This window comes from Neopelma chrysocephalum, unplaced genomic scaffold (genome assembly GCF_003984885.1).
Source record: "Neopelma chrysocephalum unplaced genomic scaffold, ASM398488v2 Primary Assembly neopelma1_45, whole genome shotgun sequence".
Classification (NCBI taxonomy): domain Eukaryota; kingdom Metazoa; phylum Chordata; class Aves; order Passeriformes; family Pipridae; genus Neopelma; species Neopelma chrysocephalum.
Window position 1 is genome coordinate 17,588,416 of NW_020897704.1, and position 16,300 is coordinate 17,604,715.

At 47.4% G+C, this 16,300-nt stretch overlaps 1 protein-coding gene across 7 annotated transcripts in view; it reads left to right on the top strand.

Annotated features, from left to right (window-relative positions):
* The window catches only part of FRMD4A (FERM domain containing 4A), a 367,435-nt gene that overhangs the window by 232,757 nt on the left and 118,378 nt on the right, over positions 1-16,300 (top strand). For all 7 annotated transcript variants that reach the window (XM_027679513.1, XM_027679512.1, XM_027679514.1 and 4 more), the window contains one exon: positions 4,744-4,809. In XM_027679513.1, coding sequence (XP_027535314.1) covers positions 4,744-4,809 — 66 coding nt within the window. The remainder of the gene's footprint in view (positions 1-4,743; positions 4,810-16,300) is intronic.

A 16,300-nucleotide genomic window follows, 5' to 3' on the forward strand; every position in this document is an offset into this window, starting at 1 on the left:
GAGCATGGTGAAGGTTTTTGGGCTGTGTCACAGACAGTTTATACGATTCTCTGAGACAATGTTTGAGTTACAGTGAAGATGAATAGAGAGGAGACCAGTCGCCGGAGAAGTTCATGGCACAAAGCAAAACAACCGCCAGCCTGCCTTCCCTAGGAAACCCGTTGTGTAAATATTTGGGTAGGAGCCTCCAAAGGAGATTTAAAGTCTTGTGATAAAGGTAACTAAAACGTCCTTTCCTTGAGAAAAACAACTGTGATTCAAAAGATCCCATGAGTAACCACAAGACAGATTTCCTTTCTGTAGCATCTCTATACTATAGTGAACAAACATGTATGTCAGGACTTGTTGTCACTGATGGATGTTAAAACGTTTTGCAAAGGTCAGGATCGTTTTTCCCATCCTCAAGGTGCCAAAGCCAAGGAGCAGAGAGAGAACGCATGCCCTGTGTATGATCAGCCCTCCTGCACAATAATCCAGCACCTCAGCTGCACAAACACGCTGCTTCAGATTTTCACATGCCTTACAAGCAGTATCTGTGTTTGGGTATTGAAGATATATTATCTGTAGTCTTTACACGTTCATGTATAGAAATGACAGAGCTTTTTAAAAGCACTTGTGCTCAGTTCTTCAAGCACTCTGGGGTCATGCTGCATGTGCAGGCACTAAAAGAAGTGGCAGATTTTCAGAAAAAAAATGTGACTTACTGAGCTGTTTTAGAAAAAAAATGTGTTCTGTACTTTGGTGCATAATTTCCATCTGAGTTTGTGTTAAGTCTGGCCCATGAGATGCATGTGGCCCATATTCACACCCAACCCGTGCAGCTCCCTGCCATATGGATGAACTGTTAGCACACAGGAGTGTGTAACACACTCCCACCTCTTCAAATGTCTTGGGAAGCATTGGAAATCTGAGGGATTGATGTGGATACAGCATCGTGGCAGAGCTGTAGCCGAGCACGCAGCAGGCATAACCATGGAGCTCACCTAGGAATTGTGTCACCTCACTGGAAATGTCTGAAGGTTCTCTGTACTTAGAGCATCAAGAGCATATTGACTGTTAGGTTGAAGCAGACATTTGATTTATTTCTTTCTGGAGTTAGGAAGGGGGACTCTTGCCCCCCAGAAGGAAAGTGGAGGACTGTGTTGGTACAGGAAATCTCACTCACTGAGCTCACAGTGAAACCCAGGACTTGATCAGGAATGAACTCCCCTGCTTCCCTGCCACATCAAGTATCCATCTCTTCTGTCAACAACTCTGTTCAACCACTGCTTCTTGTCCCTTTGCTGGGAGTTTGCTTTTCCAAGGTGAAGGGAAAGCCATCCCTCTGTGCCTCGTGTCTCTCAGTTCTCCCCTTCCTTCTCTGTGTAAGAGTCATGGAAAAGGAGAACCTCAATTCACTCCTGTAGTCTTCCCCCATCCAAACTCTGGTGCTGCTCAGCTCGTCTTGGTGACCTCCTACTCCCATCTATGTATAGGGCTTTGGTGTTGATTTTCCTTCTCTAATTGCACAGGGAAGCAGAAGGGTTTCCCTGGGTTGTTGCCCAAGAGCCGGCCACAGCTTCGTCCATGGCAGTGCAGCAGATAGCACAGAGCAGCCAATTTTCACAGCATCAGAAACAGCATCTTTCACCCAGACAGACTGTGCTAAATCAGTTCCTCCTCACTGTGCTTTGAAATGTTCCTGTTTCTTGCTCTGACAAACTAGCAGAGTTTGTATTGATCTGGCGATGCAAAAAAGCACATAATGTGGGCTTCAGACACCTGGTGGAATAATAAAGCAGAAAGGAGGGAGGGCAGGACCATCATATTTTAGCTTATATTAAATAGGAAGCCTGTCTCTGTCTTCTTTTCTTTTCTCTTGGAAAGCACCATTTGTTTCCAAGGGAAATGAAAAGCCCCATGGCTGGGCATCCTGTCCGCAGAAGGAAATGCTGCAGCAGATCTCCAGCCCGTGGTACTGCTGAGCTTCAAGGGATGTTCATGAAATGCCATGCAATTAGTGAACCATCATGTACTGCATTTCAGAGCTTTGCTTTATTCAGGTATTTATTCATGTCACCAGCTGTTTGCATTTGGGATTTCTTTAAGCAGTGAAAGCACTAAGGGGTTATGAAACTCTGGGTTGGAAAAGTGTGGAGAGCTAAAGAAGCTTCACATGGAAAGCAAGTCCTTTGCTGAAATATTAACGCACAAAGTCATACATCTCAGAAAATTTTCCCTCTTTCACCTTCTTTTATTCTTATTTTGACTTTGTTATAACTGATGGAGCGTAACACACGAAAGCTGGACTGTGTTCCCATCCCTACCATCGCCACGATAAACTCACTGCTTTATCTCTTGCCTTGGGTAAACTCATATTAAAACTGGGATGTCAATGCATAGTCCCCATCTTGAGGATGTAGTGGATATGTGACAGTAAGAGGACGAGGGAGATGCCAAAGCAGAGCTCAGGCACTCAGAGTTTTATCTGCTGGGGAAGCTCAGCAAAGGAAGCTTGAGGTTCTCTGCACCCAAGTGAACATGACCCACAAAACTCTTGTTCCGAGCAGGAGAAACCATTGCAAACCCCTTCTGTGAGCCTCTGGCATAGCTTCACAACTGAGCTGAAAGCTGTTTAATAGCAAAAAAACTCACTCACCAAGCAGTACACCTTAGGAGAAGCCACATTTTCCATAACATTGCTTACCAGAGGAAACTCTCCTAAGACAATTTATTGCCACGGCGGTAACTGGCTGACATTTATGAGAAGCCTTGTTTTACAAGGCTTTCGTTTGGCTGCAATGCCAGGGCTCCAGTTATGCTCATGGAAAAAAGGAAGGGAAGCGATGGTTTTTAGCGTGCAGGATACTCAGAGGTGTGCTGATGTGAATAACAAAAGGGGGTAAAATCGGCATGCATTGCATGGGATTGTGCTTTCCAGGATTGTAAATTTGGGGTGAGTTGAAGGGAAAAGCTCATTTTGACTGGTTTTCTCATAATAAACTCTGTATCTTGCATGGTCCACTTGAGCTTTAATAGAGTTGTTGGAACACTTGAATTTTTGCTTTGTGGAAGAGGCTGGGGCCAGGGTAAGACTCGCTCCAATCTGGCCCCAGGAAAGCGGGAGGTGGACATGAAACAGACCTGGCAAGAGGGAGGACAGGAGCACACAGAAGAGCCTGATGGGCTCCTGTACCAAGCAGGGTGAGGGTGATGCTTCTGGAAATGGCCAAGGCTGCAGATCCCACGGCAATGGCCATGCACTGCCTGGGCTCTTGAACAGGCAAAGTTGATGGTGGAGCATCCACCACTGCCTCTCAGATGCCAGCACATCCAGCCCCATCAAGCCACAAGAGTGGGTGATTTTTAACCTGCAGAGCTGAAGCAGAGAGCTGAGCTGTCCTCAGTTAACCCCACAAGCCCACGTCTCCCCGCTCTCTGGAAGGTGGCTTTGCATCAGGGGCTCAGCTCAGCTGGCACTGGTGGGAAGAGATGATGGATAAGGGCAGAATGCCCAGGACACTGGGGCACTCGTGTCCCCAGCAGCCTGCAGCCCCCCTGCCAGGCTCCCGTGGACCCTCCGCTCCCTTCTGATGATGCTTTCAGACTCTTTGTGGCAAGTAATATCATTAAACTGATCTGAGGATCCATGCAAAGCACAGGAAGGTACCTTGGCTGGAGGGTGGTGGGTCCCTGGGGGACTAAACTGAGCTGTGGGGCTGTGCTGGGTCTGTGCTGCCATGGGTCCAGGTGTGTGTGAGTGTCGTGGGGTGAACCCACACCAGGGGGGCTGCCTGTGCTGCCTAAGTCACGCTGAGGAAGGGATTTACAAGAGCCAAAGAGGCTTAAAGCGGTCCATATCCCATTAACAGATAGTGGGATTGTGCTTGTTCCTGTGCCTGAGAGGTTTTGTTGGACTGAGCCAGGTTCCATAACTCTGCAAAGCAAAGTTGCTCCCTGCTTACAGTGCCCTGTGCAAGAGGAGAGCTGGGAAAGGGTTTGGTGCACTGTAGAGGAGTTCCCTCAGACCACAGCTCATATATTTCTTAGGACTCCAATCACTGGATCTCGGAAATTTCATATAAGTCTTGTATAAATAATAGTTTTATTGATATTATTTTGTTGACAATGGTAATAAACTGTACTGGTATGGACGCACCTTTGGACCAGTACAATGATATCACAAGTGGCCCCTGTGGTACATCTTAAATAGGACACCCCAAGTAGGACAAGCCCATTCTGGGATTCAGGACCAAACAAGCAGCTGGTGCCATTCCAGGAAGCACCATCAGCACTTCCTAGGGAGGACCTTGTTTGTTCCACACTACCTGTGGTGTGGCTGGATCACTGCTGTTGAGGGGTTTGGGGAAATTGTCTGGATGTCTCCTCCACCAGCCAAGCCATCTGCAGAGCTGGAGGCTGCAGGATGAAATGTCGGGGCCCCTGCAAACTGTCCCCTGGCCCCACTGTACACATTGGAACAACCTCCTCCCGGCAGCTGCATCCGGGCAGGCGCCAGACGCTGCTCCATGACAGCTACCGGGGTGGCTTTTCTTCTTCTCCTTCCAGCCTTCTCTTTCCCCTGGTGCCAAAAGAAGGGAGATTAAGTAAAAAAAAAAAAAAACCAAAAAAAAAAAACCAACAAACAACAACAAACCAAAAGCACTGCAGCGAGTGAAAGCCCCCAGCTTGTGCCAGGGAAGCGGCCGCGTGCCGAGCTGGAATGCCGAGCGCCCTGACACACGTGCCTCTTCTCTCTTGCAGATGACGGAGGGTCGCAGATGCCAAGTGCACCTCCTTGACGACAGGAAGCTGGAGCTCCTCGTTCAGGTAGTAACTGCACGTTTCTCCATGTGATAGTTTGCTACAGCTGCGGGTTTTCTCCAGGGTGGGGAGAAAAAAGGGTTTTCGGCTGGTTTTCTCAGCAGCTTCACACTGTGATTGCCTGCAGAGCTCAGGGAAGCTCCATTAGTGCTGTCTGGGAAGGACCTGCAGAGGCATATCTGTGGGAAGGACTAATTCAGGACATGTTTTGTTTTATTCTGTGCCAAAACTGTCTCTGTCCCTGCCAGTGAGACAGAAAAGCAGCTCTGGTCATTTTTTACACTGTTACTATATCACTTTGCAATTTTTTTGAGGCACTGCTTAGCTTTGAGAAGTTTATTGCATCAGGCAGGCATTGCTTCTGGGGTGTAAATCTTGTGTCAAACACAAATATGCATTAAAATAAGTCGGTGCTCCATCTGCCTTATCTTTTAGTTTTGAAAAAAAAAAGGAAAATTAGAAACAATGAGAGTCCAGTGGTGGTGGGTGTGTAAGTATGGGCTCATGGAAGCTGTGGCATCCTGTACTTTCCTGACAATTTTGGCTCCTGTCTCAGAGATCTGAATGGGTTAATAACAAGAATTAGAAGAATGTCTTTCCTTTTACAAAGGCTTCGGGCCAGCCACAGGCAGCCCAAGCAGCAGGAAATGAAACTTCCCATAGCACCCAAATACCCCAGCTGCAGCTGATAAGCTGGGAGGGGGGGCAGGATCCTACCCAGCACCGGCAAACCTGAATGAGGATGGCTGATGGTGACTTGAATAGACGGAAGCACATTCAACCTCGCTTTCTGGAAAGTTGCTTAAAAATACCATTGCAAAAATGTTAATGGGTAATGGTTTTTAAGTACATAGTCATCAAGGAGGTGAAATCCCTCAGCTTCCTGTGACATTCAGTGTTTTCAGAGAGTGTCTGGATAACCATGAGCCAGGCCAGACCTGGAATGAGAGCAGCTAAATCAGGATGACTAATTAAAACAAAACACCATGCCAATAATCTCTGCAAGGTGAGCACCCCTGCACTGGGCTGCACTGGGTTTGCTGAAGCTTTGCAGCTGGCTGGGGAGAAGTTCAGTCACCTTCATCACCAGGACACAGCACTTGGCTTCCCATTTCATCTAAATGCCTTTTCTAATTTTTCTTAGTTCAATTAAAAATGAATGGGCTATTGGAGAATAGCTCTGCTAAAGCACTGCTCACTATATTAATAATCACAGCTTAAAAGATACTGCAGGAAATCTATGTGAGCTGCCCTGGCCAACCTAATTGTTTGGGGTTTTGTCAAGGACACTAAAAAAACACAGGAAAATGACTTCCAAGGAGGCTGGTTTGGGAAGCTCTGTGTCCAATTCCGAGTGAGCAGAAGTGATATCACATGATATTATGTTTTTTCAAGTGTTTGATCACACCTTAAGTGGGAATTCCTTGTAATCAATACAGGAAGTGAATTGCTCTGTAAATCACACTAACTAGTTTGCAAGTGACCCATGGTTGAATTTTATTTGTACAACAAATCATTTTGCTGTTTTCAAGTAATATATGAATGGGGAAAGCCAAGGAGGGGTGATGATGAAAAATTCATGCCCAGAGAAAGCAGTAACCTCTGTTGCATGCCGGTTGCCCCAGATCTCTAAGTACCACCATGCCCCCATATGTACAGGATTGTCCACTGAGGTATCTCAGGTGCTTTTTTGGCTTAATGAGGGTTTTCAATGCTCCTAGGTAGCTTTTACTCAGGGCAATCGACTGGGCTCCCTCCAGGAGCAACATGCACTTTGCTAGGGGAAATCACCAACTAACCTGGGTTCTTTATAACTCATCACGAGATTTCAGATAAAAGTTGCTTTGTAATTTCTGAACACCGTATTTTTATTGCTATTACCTTATCTTGTAGCTATACTGAACAAGAAGCTGTAAATAAAATGTTCATCCAAGCCCAAGCTTCTGGCTGTCACTTCAAAGCTGTATTTTTCTGTGGGTGTCTTGCCACGGGATGGTTTGCTGGTTTTTTGCCATGAAAGAGGTTCCTCCACAGCTTTGTTGGGTCTTAACATCTAGACCTGCATTGGCTTGAATTGCTCAGGAGTCAAGCTCTTAAATTCTTGTGTGAAATTTCCTCCTTCCCACCACCTCAACCTTTCTTGGAAGCTTTTCCATAGCTAATTTCACACTCCTATGGCAAGTTTAGGGGAGACCACTGGAAATCAGTAGAACTGATTTCTTTGCCACGGGTGAGATCTAAATAGCGGACTTACCTGGGCCTGGCTTTACACAGCCTTGCAGTGCTTGTGTGTGTGCTCTGCTAAGAGAAGTGTTCAGGGATTCTGTTCCTGTATTTTCATAGAATGGGTTGGGTTGAGAGGGATCTTAAAAACCATGTAGTTCCAACCCCACTGCCATGGGCAGGGACACCTTCCACTAGAATTGATTGTTCAGAGCTCCATCCAACCTGGCCTCAAATATGGGGGATCCACAACTTCTCCTGGCAACCTGTTCCTGTGCCTCACTACCCTCTGAATAAAGAATTTATTCCTAACATATAATCTAAATCTCTCCTTTTTTAGTTTAAAACCATTCCTCCTTCTCCCATTGCTGTCTGCCCATGTAAAAAGTCATTCTCTCTTGTTAAAAAGACCTCTTTAAGTACTGGAAGGCTGCAATTGGGTCTTCCCTGGAGCCTTCTCTTCTCCAGGCTGAACAACCCCAGCTCTCTCCACCTGTCTTTGTAGGAGAGGTGCTCCAGCTCTCTGATTATCTTTGTGGTCCTTCCTTTTGATGTTGAAAAACCAGCAGAAGAAGCTGGGTCTGATCGAAGGGGAGACCTGGGTACAGCTCCCTCGAACGGATGCAGGAGGGCTCCTGGAGCATCTTGAAACAGCTTCGGCCAGTGACTCTGGGGAGCTGAAATTATTTCCTCTCCTGCCTCGAGTGCTGCTAGGCAAAACCAGATGCATCTGGGAACGATCAGGGTGTTTGCAAAAAGCAGTGTATTAAGCAGATGTCCTCCCTTTTTGTCTGTGAATTAGCCGTGATCAGACTCGGGAGGGTTTATGAATATGTTGTCTGAAACATATCAATTGGCGGGTAACGAGGACCATACCTCAGGCTGCGGGAGGATGGAGGCTGGTGATGGTGCTCCTGCAGCTGCTCACAGGACTCAGCAGTGGCTCAGTGAGACAGCTCTGCCAGGCCAGATTGAAACATTTTGACACCACAAGTTCTCTCCCAAAAATACAAAGACCCCTCTGAAAGGCCACACAGCAATTGCTAGTGGGACCCTGCCCCGCTGGCGTATATGTCTTATTTGCATACTTACTACACCTCAAAAGTGAGATTTTGGGTCTTAGGCAGCATTTATAACCCCTTCTGTGAATGCTGACTTGCTTCAGTGTTGGCACGTAACCCAAGGGCTTGGAGTTACCACCATCAGGAAAGCAATTCTGGGTTTAGTCGATCAAAGGGTCTTGACTACAGTCTTTTCCTCCCAAGTTGAGCGGCTGCAGAGTGGTGCAGCAGCAACAGCTAAGGAAAAGCAGAAACAGAGGCTTTGAGGATAAAAGAAAACCCTCCCCAATGTGTTTTGTCAGATAAATGCTGAAATTTAGAAGGGCTAATCATAAACGGAGACGGAGGAGGATCATATGGAAATCTCTTCCTGAGGGTCTGAAACTCAAAGTCTGTTTGACTTGGGATTAGGCAGAAGAGTTGCATTTGGTGTGTGTTTCATTTGATAAATGCCTGTTGATGATCTGGGTTTTGTGGCAAGTTTACACAGCTTTTTTTTTTGACAGTTTTTTCTTTCTGTGCAGGAGCAGAGTGTGGCTCCTTGGATCTTACAATCTGGGGTTTTTTTCCTCTTTCTGTTTGATGCATGTTTAGTTTCTCACACAGTTTTTTTTTTAAGTGTTTGGCTTTATCCAGCTAATCCTTTTCAGCGAGCGAGTCCCTTTTCGTCCTTCTGGAAAATGGATTTCTTCCATTCCTGATTCGCAGCCTCCCTATCTGTTATATTATTTCCCAGTGACCGTGTATCATTTGTCTGCTGCACATGAAAGGTTTGTGTTGCTTTATTTAAAGACTTTTGCGTAATTGGCAATTCGTTCCTTTTCATGTGGGTTTTATAAACATGGCTTTTTTTCTGGGATGGCTGAATCAGGCAGCCTGCCTTGATCCCGGCTCCTGTGCCGGCTGCCGGTGCCTGTTATCTGACAGCAGCCCCGGCAACTGTCATCCAAAAGTGCTAAGCCTCCTAATTCTTTCTCTCTGGAGGAGTTATTGCAGAAATGGAGCTCATTCGAGTCTCGTAGCAGAGCCATCTGTGGGGTCTGAAGGCTCTGAAATTTGATGGTAGGAAATAACTGGGAAATTTGTTTCTAACCTTCTCCCCAAGAAGCACTGAGCCCGATTTGAAAGAGCCAGGGAGAGACAGGGAGGTCAGAACAACCCATAGGTATTTTGGTCATTAACCCACCTATATGTCCATGTTGACACTTCTTGAGTAATTCTTCTTGCAGCATTTCTGTCTCCCAGCTCCAAAGCAAGTGCATCCAGAGACACATTAACAGTGATACATGCAGACCCACAGCCAAAATTGATGGGATGCACAGAACATCCCTTTCTGACCTTTTTGCCTTGTGCAAAACCAGCTGCTTTGAGAGGGTCAGGAGTCTTTCAGGAGCCCATGATTTGCTTCCAGTGTGCCCACTGTACTTCAGCATCTCATCCCCAGGAGCCGCCTCCAAGCCAGACTGGGAGACACTGGAGCTGTGAGCCAGCACTGGACTGGCTAAATGCCTCGTGGGCTGCTGACTCACTGCCACATGGATGGCTGTCACCAGTGTGGCTGTCCCGGTGGAGAAGCTCAGTTCAGAGCACACCGATGTTCCTCGCTCCTCTGGGTTCAGCCTCACTGGCACTTGGCTGAGGCACACTGTGCTGGGGAAGCAATGGCATGTTTTGAGACCGATAACTCCACTAATTATGGTTAGAAGGAGAAATAAAATGTTCCACTCTCCTCCCAAGAATCTGTTAGAGTTTTTGTAATATTTTCAGTACTGCTTGTGATCAGAAAATTGCAGTCAGTGGGGTTTTACCTTTGTTTTCTTGCTGCCTCATTTCTGTATGCCAATCAGCAGGGTGATTACCTGGGCTGGCACAGTGGAAAAACTGCAAAGGCTCCCCTTTAGGTGGTACTGAGGATGGCACCTGCCTGCCATCAGGAGAAACTGTCTAACTTTGGATACAGGTTTTGCATGAGGACAACAGCAATATAGGCCATCCTCAGAGTGGGATAAACAAACCCCAAGGATAGCCTCAATCTCCCCTGGGAAACAGCAAAAATTACAGAATGGGGTCCAGCCCTGCTCCCCTGCCAAAACTGGGGATCCTTTTGAAAACATCAGCTCCAGGGCTGATGCAGAAATGCAGCCGCGCGGCCCTGACCGTAAATGGAGATATTTGGGTGCCAGTAGCTGTCCTTGCCATGCGGGAGAGACAGCTCAGTTCCCTGCAGAGCTTGCAGGCTCTGCTCCAAAGGCGTTTTTAACCATCACTGTGGAAGTCACGACAGCCAGCGCTGGGCTGGGAGTGAGGAGGCAGGAGCGAGGAAGGGGGTGAGTACTGCCCTGCCAGCCCCATTGCCCTCCCCTACACACTTGCAGGAGCACCATGGTGAATATATTGTTGGGGTTGCCTATAGGGCATGTTCTGTAGGGCATGGAGAGCTGGGGTGGGCGGCTGCTGATGCCCTCAGTGAGTGTACAAGGAATGATCCCTGCACCCCCTCTTCCCACCTACCCTCTCCATACCTGCAGTGAAGCAGCTGAAAAATGTCCCTTACGCTTAATACAGGGGGTCAGCATTGATTCAGCTACTGTCCTCTGAGGGGATTTGGAGGTTGTGGGTTGGTGTGTTGCTCCTCTCCAAAAAAAAAAAGCGTGTTTTCTGTAGGGCAGACAAATAACTGAGACCAGGCTGAACTCAAGTGGAGTTTTCTACTAGGAATCTAGCAGGATCCAGACCGTTGCATTGAGAAAATGTGCAAACATTGGATTTGGATCATAATTTTTTCAAGTTGAAGGTGTGCTCAGATCTGACTTCTGTAAAGGAGGTTTTATTTTCCCAAACTGCAATGTTAGGAATCTGGTTTCTTCCAGAAACAAATCTTGATTTACTACAGCAAGAGTGAGACTGCAGTCCAACTCAGCAGTGTTGGCAAAATTCCAAAGGAGATGTTTTAAAATCTTTGCCATTAAAAATTATTGAAGTCCAAAGCTTTGAATCAACTCAGAAGCCATAGAAGGATCCTGTCAAGCAGTGTCTGAGGTGGGATTTGTGTTACCGGGACAAACCACGCAACTGCCCCTTCACAGCCTGTGGCCCGTGGAAGGTGAAAAGTGTGAAGCCATCTTTCTCTGGCAGGAAGGACCTATCCTGGCCTTTCACTGCCTCACAGGTCCCTGTTTCAGACTTTTGATCATTTTGAGCGTGGCTGCAAATGCTGCAAATTTATGGCTGGGCTTGGTCACCATGGAATGGGGAGGGATGGAGGAGAAATGGCACTGCCAAAAGGGAGGTGGGAGCCCAGACTGGCCATTCATGTCTGTGCTGTCTCTCAGCAACCAGTGCACTATGAGTTAAGAGGTTTTCTGATGAAAAGTTGTCTCTTTACCCAAAAAAAATATGTTTAGCATTGCTCCAAGAAGAATGTGGTGCTGGGAGCATGGTGCTGGGAGTGTTGCTGGCTTTCCCAGTCAGCACACCTCCAGAAGACACAGTTGCTGTGCAATATCTCTGTGTAATTGCTGTGCAATGCTGTCTTTGACTGGATAAATGGATAAATGAAAAATGAGCCAGGAGAGCCAGGTCTGCTCCCAAACCCATCCTTTCAGCCTACAAGGTGTACCTCTGTTGAGCTACTCTGCCTCTCTAATTCCGTCAAAAAGCATCCAACACCACCATTCATAGCCTACAGAACTTCTGGTGTCAGAATGGAGGTCTGTTGCCTCGGGGGCTCAGTTCTCAGCTCAGGCTCCAGTGAAGCCAGAAGTCCACAGAAGTCAAGCCTGGAGGGGAGAGTGTTTGCTGAGAAATGGAAGTGGAAGAGCACAGGGGCAGAAGAGAAAGAAATTTGATGTGCAGAGGTGGGGAGTGAACAATTCAGCTTGAGAGCCAGAGGGATCTCAGGCAGGGCGAAGGTAGCAAAGAAGGCCATCTCAAGGGCGCCTTGATTATGAGGGCAAAACTGAAGAGATTTGGGACAGGAGGCAGAATGAGCATTTCAGAGGCAAATCCTGAGCCAGGCTCAGAAATTAGGGGTGAAGAGCCTCTGCTGTGCACAGTGGCTTGGCTCCATTAGGGACAACAGAGCGGTGCTGGTACAAGCTCAGCAGTTCCCAGGTGTGCTGGGTGTTCCAGGCTCCCCTGAGCCCACTGTGGGTGAGAATGGACACAGCCCCTGTGCTACGGACAGCACTCAAGGGATGGACCTGCAGGAGGAGAACATGCCAGCAAGAAGAACATGCAGAGCGAGCTGTCAGGTCGTGCTCATGGGTGAGGTTCATGGGGAGCAGGATTTGAAGAGGTCAAGTAGAGTACACAGCCCCAGGCAGGGATCAGCAGCAAGCCAAATGGACAGGGAGCACCAAGAGCCTCCAAGAGGATCTGCCGTGCAGCGAAGGTCAATCTGGTCAAGCAGCTCTAGAGGAAGAAAAACTGCGTCTCAGAAAGGCAAGACTGGAAATTAATGAAACCCAGCAGGGATAGCTCAGCCCATCCAGGTTTGTTCCTCAGCGTAGGCATGGGAGGAGCACCAGCAGAAGCTGGGACAGGTGGAGGCAGGGGGCAATAGCTGCTGGGAGCAAAGTGTCCCCTGAGAATGAGTTGGGTCAGGACTGACCTTGCCTATAGCAGAGGTACTTCTGTGTCTTGAGGAGGGTAACTGGAGGGGAGGAGGCTTTTTCTGGCACAGCAGTGCTGCACATTTCCCTCCTTCTCAGCTGCCTGATGGTTTCTGAACAAAGCTGAGAGCTGGTTTCCCCCTTTTGTGCCCTAAGACCCCTGTAAATGAACCCTGAAGGTCGGTCAGGTGCCGCATTAGGAGCCTCAGGGAACAGACTCCACAGAAAAGTACTTACAGCCTCATAAGGAAATGAACTGGGAATGGCAATCATTGTCCTCCACGGAGTGAAATGAGGGTGTGATTTCCAAGAGCCTGCGTAATCAATATCCCTATTATCAGTCTTCCAGAATAAATTGCATTCAAACTAATACAGGCTGGGGAGCTATCCATGAGCTGTCAGGAGAGAGATAAGCTGAAGACACATGTTTATTCATACTGCATATGCTGAGGGCTGGATATTCTTTACAGCTGGCTAAATGGGGGCGAAGATATTCAGTAATTTTTTTTCAGTTCCTCTGCTAAAATTTGTCAAATACTCTTAATTTTGAGCGCACCTGGAGCTTTTCAGACTTACTGGGGGGGATGGTTGGTGATAATCCCAGTAAAACATCTGGTGAAGGGAGAAAACTCTTTCCTTTCCGATGAGATAAATCCTAAAGTTTTGTGGAGAATCAGCAATTTAAATTGTCCTGATGACCTCCCACCACATACACATGGAATGGCACATCCAGCATCCAATGAGCCCATTACAGAGAAAACGTCTCACTCACAATTACTTGGGAGAAATTCAAAAATTCACTATTGTTTCTGCCCGGCTCAGCTGCTCCGTGGCTTCAGTGGAGCTTTTGTTTGTGCCTGCACCAACCTGCCAATGTCCAACAGTGGCTGTGAAATATGTCATTGTATCCCATGAGATGCTGCTCCAGACATGGACAGTCCAAAGTCCCTCTGCCTTGTATTCCTCTCCCTGGGGCAACTGCAGGATCTGCTCAGCTGTGAGGCACCAAGCTCAAGAGTGGGAATAAATTAGGTTTAGCAGGAGGACAATGAGGCTGAAGTGCATAGAGCTCCTTCTGCTCTCCACTGCTGCTCCTTCGCGGTGGACTGACCCTCATGTTGGTGCCAAAGCCCATCCTTCACCTCCAGCCCTGGCTTGCCTGAGGTGTTCCATGGCAGGCAGTGGTGAGATTCATCTCATTTCATTTAAGGCACGTGCAGCATGGGTGTCTGTGCCTAAGACACACTTTTAGAGGTGGTGGTGGGAGGAAGGCACTTGTAGGGCACAGCTGAGATCATCCTAAAATAAGTCATGCCCCTTTCTCTCCTCAACTGCAAAAGGACTCTCTGCAATCAGCTCTCACATACGTATTCAAGCTGGGGGTGGTTGTATGTGGTCAGATCAGCCCTGTTTTGGCTCCAACTCCTTCTTTTATGTCCTCCTGGCTGGACAAGAAACCCAAATAGTAAATTCAGGTGAAAAAGTGCTAAAAGTGGCACAGGATAGAAGCTGCCTCCTGGAAGGCAGTGGAAATAGAAATATTTTTTTTTATAGAGCCTGGTCTGAGTGAGCAGTTCTGAAAGATAATAAGGTATGTACCAGATGATTCCAGGAGATATTGAGCAGTCCAGAGGAGTGTGGCTCAGAGGAAATGATGAGCGAGGTAGCATAGCAAATTTGCTTTCAAGCGAAGGTAAAAAATGTGCATTTCCAATGGGAGCCAGCATTTCAGGATGGAACATTTCCCCTTATTGTTGCCATCAGACTGTACAGTACAAATATGAGGTTGATAGTGAACAAGTGATGCCAGGCTTGATTGTCTAAGCTGCATTGCTCAGCTTATGGAAAATTGTTTTCTATTCCCTTTCCTTTTCAGCCTCAGTGAATGCAGCTTAGACAAAAGATCTCAACTTTCAACCAAAAGGCAATTCCTTCAGCACAGCACAGTGACAGCTTTGGCCATGAGTGAGTCTCCTGGGCTCCGGGGCATTGCACGTAATGAGCATTAAAGGGTCTTAAACTGTTACTGTCTCACTGGGAAATTATTTCCTTTCCCTCTCCTTTGCTGCAGGTAATCCAAAGCAGCAGCTGGCCATGGCTGTGTGGTGTGAGGTGGGAATGGTTTACCTGCAGTGATGGATTCAGGCCATTTAGTTTAGAGCAGCCCATGTGTGCTCACACAGACACGGGTTTGAGCGTCACACTTGGCCATGGCACAGAGCAAAGCAGAAAGAAGCTGGGTCCAGTACCATGGTCCTGCCAGCAAAGGCTGCTGGGGCTGTTTCACCCCACTACCTGTGGCACACAAGGGAAAGGAGACACTTGCAACCACACAGAGGGGGCAGGAGGCTCAGAATGGGAGCACAGGCATATGAGGAGACCACGCTGCCCTTCCTGAGGGAGACCTGCATGCTCCTTAGCCCTGCTTAACTCCCCTTCTCTACTGTCCCCATCCTGTCCCTCTACTTTTGTCCAGGAGTGGTTTTTTAGGCCCAGTCTCTTTGGAAATGATGCAAAATGCCACCCCCAAGTGATATAGCAAATCTCCATCCCCCAACCTTTGCCATATTTCCAGCGTGTGGCTCGTTGGTCCTTTCTGCCTTTATTTTGGGGAAGTGCCTACTCATGAGAAAGCTCTGGGCTATCTGATGTTGAAATGGATTTGTTTCTCATTTTGGTGGATTATTTCCCCAAGTTCCCCTCCTCCCCCAGGACTACCCTAGCTTGCTGATGGCAGCATGACCATGAGCTGGGTGCCTGGAGAAGGAGTGAGGCAGTCACAGCGTCAGCTGCAAGCACAGAAAGGCTGCCTGTGGCATTCGTGTCGGCCGTGATACTGGATGTCCTCAGAAAAACCATCAGCTTTTCTAATTTTCAGGACAGAGGAGATGGCTCTCGGCTTATAATTGGGTCATGCTTTAAAAAAAAACCTGCATGACCTCATCAAAAACAACAAGACTTGTGCTTGTTCTCCACTTACATTCCTGTACCGACCTCTCCCGGAGAAGCAATCATTTTGGATGAAAGGTTGTTAATACAGATAGGATGTCTTTTACTTTCCCATCTATCTGCACTCAGACAAGGTTCATTACCACTACATTTGAACGAAAACTTTTCTGTTATTACCTTTGCTGGGAAAGTGCCCATATTTGGGGAGAAAGAAGCACAATTCTAAACCTGCCCTGGGAGGAAGCTTCAGTCTCTGTCCCAACTTTGAAGCTATCTTGGTAGCAGGTCAAACCAGATGCTTGGAGGTAGAGTCAGCAAGACATGCCAGCTCTGGAAGGTTTTTTATCTTTGGGAGAATTGATTAATAGTATAGATTTTGGTTTAGTGATTTATCCCTATTTTTGGAGAGGAGGGGAAACTCCTCTGTGCTGCCTGTCTCCAGCATTCTCATTAGCAGAACAAGAATAATCCCTCCTGTGCAAGCAGATAGCAGGCTAGCACTGCAGCCTGGTCCCCATCACATCTGCCTTTTAAGTAGCCATCACCTTCATCCCTGGAATAAAATGAGGCAAGTAGTACAGGCATCCCTCAACCTCACATGGGCACAGGTACATTTCTGGGATAAAATGGCTGCCAAGCTAGCTCATTGCT